This window comes from Chenopodium quinoa, unplaced genomic scaffold, assembly GCF_001683475.1.
Source record: "Chenopodium quinoa cultivar QQ74 unplaced genomic scaffold, ASM168347v1, whole genome shotgun sequence".
Classification (NCBI taxonomy): domain Eukaryota; kingdom Viridiplantae; phylum Streptophyta; class Magnoliopsida; order Caryophyllales; family Amaranthaceae; genus Chenopodium; species Chenopodium quinoa.
Window position 1 is genome coordinate 7,129,139 of NW_018743574.1, and position 5,574 is coordinate 7,134,712.

General features: G+C 32.8%; 1 protein-coding gene across 1 annotated transcript; it reads left to right on the plus strand.

Moving 5' to 3' along the window:
- The first annotated feature begins 1,987 nt into the window (after positions 1 to 1,987).
- On the plus strand, positions 1,988 to 4,875 carry LOC110682419 (probable N-acetyltransferase HLS1). Its single transcript, XM_021858750.1, has 3 exons — positions 1,988 to 2,852; positions 3,378 to 3,589; positions 3,705 to 4,875. Exons 1-3 carry the CDS (start codon positions 2,679 to 2,681, stop codon positions 4,567 to 4,569), a joined length of 1,251 nt encoding a protein of 416 aa, XP_021714442.1. The 5' UTR covers positions 1,988 to 2,678; the 3' UTR covers positions 4,570 to 4,875.
- The last annotated feature ends 699 nt before the right edge of the window (positions 4,876 to 5,574 follow it).

The window sequence follows — 5,574 nt, forward strand, 5'->3', positions numbered from 1 at the left end:
TAAGGAGACGGACGAATATATAAACTAGTTGTGTAGATTTATTACATAGATACAAATTTAAGTAGTCAAGTATATAAGTTTTGAATTAAGTTATTTGAAAGTGGATCCCCTTCTCTCTTTTTATAGACATTTTCCTTTGCTATGTAATTTTCCTTTTTATGAATTACAAAGTACATAATATTCCAATTTTTTCCCCTAAAAATTTGTGTTAGTAATTAATTTTATTTCCATTGAATTGAAATCAATTTTTTCAAATTTCATTCACTTAACATTTTCCTGGATTCTCATTCAATTAACCTATGGAGTAATCACAAAAGTACAACATATTAACTTTACATTAAAAATAAGAAAATATCTCTACTTTAATTATATCTTAGTCACCGTGTATAATATAAAACATAAATGTACTCGTAGTACATTAGGAATATAGTGAGTAATTTTTATCATAGATCATATGTTTAAAATAGTGGTTAGTTACGTTTCTTTACTCTATACTTTGTATGTTTAACTCCTTTTTATTTAACTTCTTAGAAATGTTTATGTTCAAGCATAAAATTAACCTAAAAACTAGAGTAATCACAATTGAGGTTAAAAAGAGATGATGATTATTAATTTGATGCCAAAAATTTGTTGTCCTCTATTGTAATGATCAGCATCAGCTAAATCGTTTAGTTGTAATGATCCTACTTCCTACCCTATTTTGTCACATATATCAAACGGCGCAAAACTGCGGTTAAGCCTTGGAATGTGGAATTGACGGCACTCAATCAGCCATGTCATCACAATACCACACTTTTTTAAATAGAAGAAGATTTTGTTTATAATTTATAATAATAATTTTGTTAAAAACAAAAACCTTATTAATTGCCTTATAGCATCATATAGTAAATGAAAAAACCGCGAGAATTGAGGTTTAGTAAAGTATGGGAAAAAAGAAATAATAATGAATGAATTGCATTTGTTCATCATGTCATCGCATGTAACATGCATGTATGTATGTATGTTTGATGCAACATGCATATCCATACATACAAAATAGATGCATAGAGATAACGTTGCGGGTTGTGAAAAAGAGGAAAAGCAAGAAAGGAACAAGACTCCGAAGCAGAGTAAAATGCGGGATTGATCTACCAATATTATGATGTTTTAAAATTTAATGGTAAGGAAATGTCATGATCATCATCATGATGGTGACTATGATGTTGATGGCGATTTTGATGTTGATGTAATGATAATGGATGTATCATGTATGGCAGTGGAGATAGAGAATGAGGGGTTTTTGGAAAGGTAATCATTACTAATGGGGTCCTAATGGCAACGCTTCTTACGCAGCAATAAATTAATCATTATTATCATAATTTTAATTATTTTAAAACAAAACTATACAGTATATTATACTCTCAGCCGCCATTTCTTTTCCTCATCATTATATATTTATTGCCTCTACCTATATAAATATAAATATGCCTTACCAAATTTAATGAATATTTTTATTTCTCCCCTTTCTCCTCCTATACCATCTACTCTATTTAATTTTGAAAATGGTTAATTTTACAATATATGAAATATATATATTTTCATTATACGGAGTAAAATACATCATTTGTAACTAGACATAATAAGAAAATACATTGATTAAGTACTTATATAGTGTACTCTGTTTGTTAAGTAATTTATTAAGCATAATTAGTGTACACGACGCGAGTATAATATATGTGTTGATAAAAAGACGAAAAGATAGGAGATTCTAGAGCAATGGAATATAAATAATGGAAAATGCTATACATAGCCCTAAGGGCTACATATAAGCATTTAATTTACTCTTGAAAATTGTTTAAATTTAGAAAATCATGACAAAAACACACTAATTACACCGATTTGCGCGTGTTTTTGTCATGAATTTCTAACTTTATATATTTTCCAAGAGTAAATTCAATGCTTATATATAGCCCTAAGGGCTATGTATAGCATTACCCATAAATAATTACACAATTGAAAGAAAAGGGGGAGAAAGAAGGTGGGTATTAAAAGAGAGGAAAACCAAAAGAAGCATGCACTTGGTAGTATCTCAACAAATGATTAAATTTATCTATAACCATAATATTAATAATCCATCCATATTCCATCATTATTTAATTTTTTATTAAAAAGAAAAACATTCTTAATTCCCCAAAATAACTTTTATTGTTATAAGAAGCTTAACGGCTTTCCATCCTCTTCCCTATTTTTCAAAAAAAATATATAAAAAAAATCCTCTGTTCTATTACTGTCAAAACCTCCCCCCTATATATATCTGCAAACCTGCATATATACATAGACTCTGCTATATATTACACAGAAAATATAAAAATAAAAAGCTTAATTACTTCCAATAACAACAAATTGAAACTGCCTAATTTCCTCTTCCTTCAATTATCCAATCAAATCCTCTTTTCTCTTCCCCTATTCTCTGTCCTATCGTATCATACACCAGCAGCACCTCCTTGAAAACGCTGCGTTTCTTTTTTCTTTTTATATTATAACCAACCTTATATTATAATTATATTATATAGTTGGGAGTTGCATAGATTAGTGAGAAGCTCTTGTGTATAAATACACCCATGTACAGGTGAATTTGTTCAAACACTACTGCAACTAACACAACAACAACGAACTTAGTTGTAGTAAATACAGAAAAAATGGGGATGGAGAAAGTATTCGTAAGAGAATACTCAATAGAGAGAGATAGTAAGGAAGTAGAAGAATTAGAGAGGAGATGTGAAGTTGGTCCCACTTCTAAAATTTCTCTGTTTACTGATCTTTTAGGGGACCCTCTTTGCCGCATACGCCACTCCCCTGCTTTTCTTATGCTGGTATACTTCCTTCTCTTTTCTTCAACCTCTTCGAAGCGGGTTCGCTTCTGTATATATTATATTGCACATCGTTTGAATTGTAGTTATAATTTGTACGGAGTAATGAGTTTGGTATGATGGTGGTGGGTTCGTGGTTCGTTTCGTGTGAACCCACCACCAATCTTCCCAATCCGGGTTAACTCTTTTTTTTAGTTTGCATGATCACATGTATCCGATGATATGCCCTTACTTTTTTTTAACATTATTATTATTGTCATGACCTTTGAGTGGGCTAAATTGTTTGATGTGATTTATTATAAAAATAAATACAAGTAGTTTACGTTGTTAATTAAATGAAAAGGGTCCACACTTTAGAATCTTATTCTCCATATATTTTGTTAAAATAATTCTTCTTATTCACATTGTGCTACAATAGTACAATAATTTCTTCCAAGTAGTACTATAATTTTCTTGAAGTTGTACTATAATTATCAAAATACTATTGGATTGACTTTTTAATGAAAATGTGTTGTGGAAAAATTTCAGGTAGCGGAAGTAGTGGAAGAAGACGAACAAGGGAAGGAAAAACGAGTGATAGTGGGAATGATTAGAGGTTGCATCAAAATCGTTACTTGTGGTAAAAAATTAACTCGATCTTCCAAATCTACCCTTTACGAGAATCACGACTCTCCTAAAATTACTGCTATTCTCACCAAACTCGCCTATATCTTAGGCCTTCGTGTTTCCCCTTCACACCGGTATGTATTTTTTTTTCTAAATAAATGAAATAAAATTATGATCATACTAATTATGCATTTATGTTTTAATGTCATGATTAATAAATAAATAACGGGACTTTTTATTTTCTTATAGGAGAATGGGGATAGCGTTAAAATTGGTGAATAAACTCGAAGAATGGTTTCGCCAAAGTGGTGCGGAATACTCGTATTTAGCTACGGAAAATGATAACCAAGCTTCACTCTCGTTGTTCACTAAAAAAAGTGGCTACACCAAGTTCAGGACACCGTCTATATTAGTCCAACCAGTTTTTGAACATCGAGCTAAGGTCTCTAAACGGGTGTCCATCTTTCGTGTTTTGCCTTCTGATGCCGAAATTCTCTACCGCTACAAGTTCACCACCACGGAGTTTTTTCCGCGGGACATCGACGTGATCTTAAAAAATCCTCTTAGTCTTGGCACGTTTGTTGCCGTGACACGTGGACAACACGCGCTGGACTTGTGGCCTGGGGCGGATGAGTTTTTGTCTAATCCGCCCGAGTCGTGGGCGATTATCAGTGTTTGGAACTGTAATGATCTTTGGAGATTGGAAGTACGTGGCGCTTCGCGCGTGGGCAGAGGGTTGGCTAAGACAAGTAGGATTATGGACCGGGCTTTTCCTTTTTTAAAAATCCCATCTTTTCCGGAGGTTTTTAAGCCATTTGGGCTTCATTTTTTGTATGGGCTTGGGGGTGAAGGCCCAGAAGCTGTGAAGCTTGTTAAGGCTTTATGTGGATTTGCTCATAACTTGGCCCAAGAAAAAGGGTCCAGTATTGTGGCTACTGAAGTAGCTAACAGCGATCCGCTAAAAGCTGGAATCCCTCACTGGAAAAAGCTGTCTTGTGACGAAGATATATGGTGTATTAAGAGACTTGGGGAAGACTACAGTGACGGATCTGTGGGTGACTGGACTAAGTCACCGCCCGGTGTAACTATTTTCGTTGATCCTCGTGAGTTGTAGACTCTTCAGATGTTAGTTAGTTTTAGTTAGTTAGTTTATCGTAGTTTCTAACTTATCTCAATTAACAATTTAAAAAAAAAACAAACGGATTTTCGTGTTTTTTTCGTTAATAATCTTTAGGATTTTAGCGATTAAATTGGAAGAAAATGATATGATCAGTTTTAGCAAAGTGGTGTAGTGTTGTAACGTTAAAGTAGGGGGTATATGAGTATATCCTTTGTTCTGTATGTTCACCCTTTAATTTCTTTGTTTTGATTTGTCCTTCTTGTAAATGGAACTATGGAAGTGGCTTTTTTTTTTTTTTTACTTTCTTTTGTCCAATGATCCAAATTCTAAACTTAGCATCTGATTATGCCTTACCTTTTATTTTGTTACTTTCCAAGCACTATATATGTTTGTTCATGTAACTTAATCCTTTAAGTAAGATTACCACCTTTTTATTCCTAATGGAGGAGAGAATAAAGTATAATAATTAATGGCGTGTAATTGTGCAATATTTATGTAGGTTTAAAATAAAAAAAATTAAATAAAAATCAATACTACTACCTCCGTGGATTAGACATTTTTTCTCTCTACTTTATGTCAAATTGTTGCACATAACCTGTAACGGAGGTAGTAGTATAAATCCCTGTACGCATAACACATGTGGGATGTGGTGCATGAGCTTGATTAGAAGCACTATCTTCGACACTCCTAGGCGCAAGAAATTATTAGTCCCACACTCCCACATAATAGTGTACTTGGTGTATGACTCAATGCCACCACAACAAGATATTAGTAGTGACTCCTCACTCTTGTATTGATCTTAGCCATTCCTTGTAGTTATGTTAAAGTTTTGAAAACGTTGCGCAACAACATCATGTGCTATGAATATCCTTTATTAGGACCATTTACAAAAAAGTTTTTTCTTTGTAGAAGTATGAAATCTTTTTATGAGAAAATTAAGGATTGGACAAGAATAGCATCATTGAGTAAGATCTCCTTTCTTTTTTCTCTTTTGTTAAG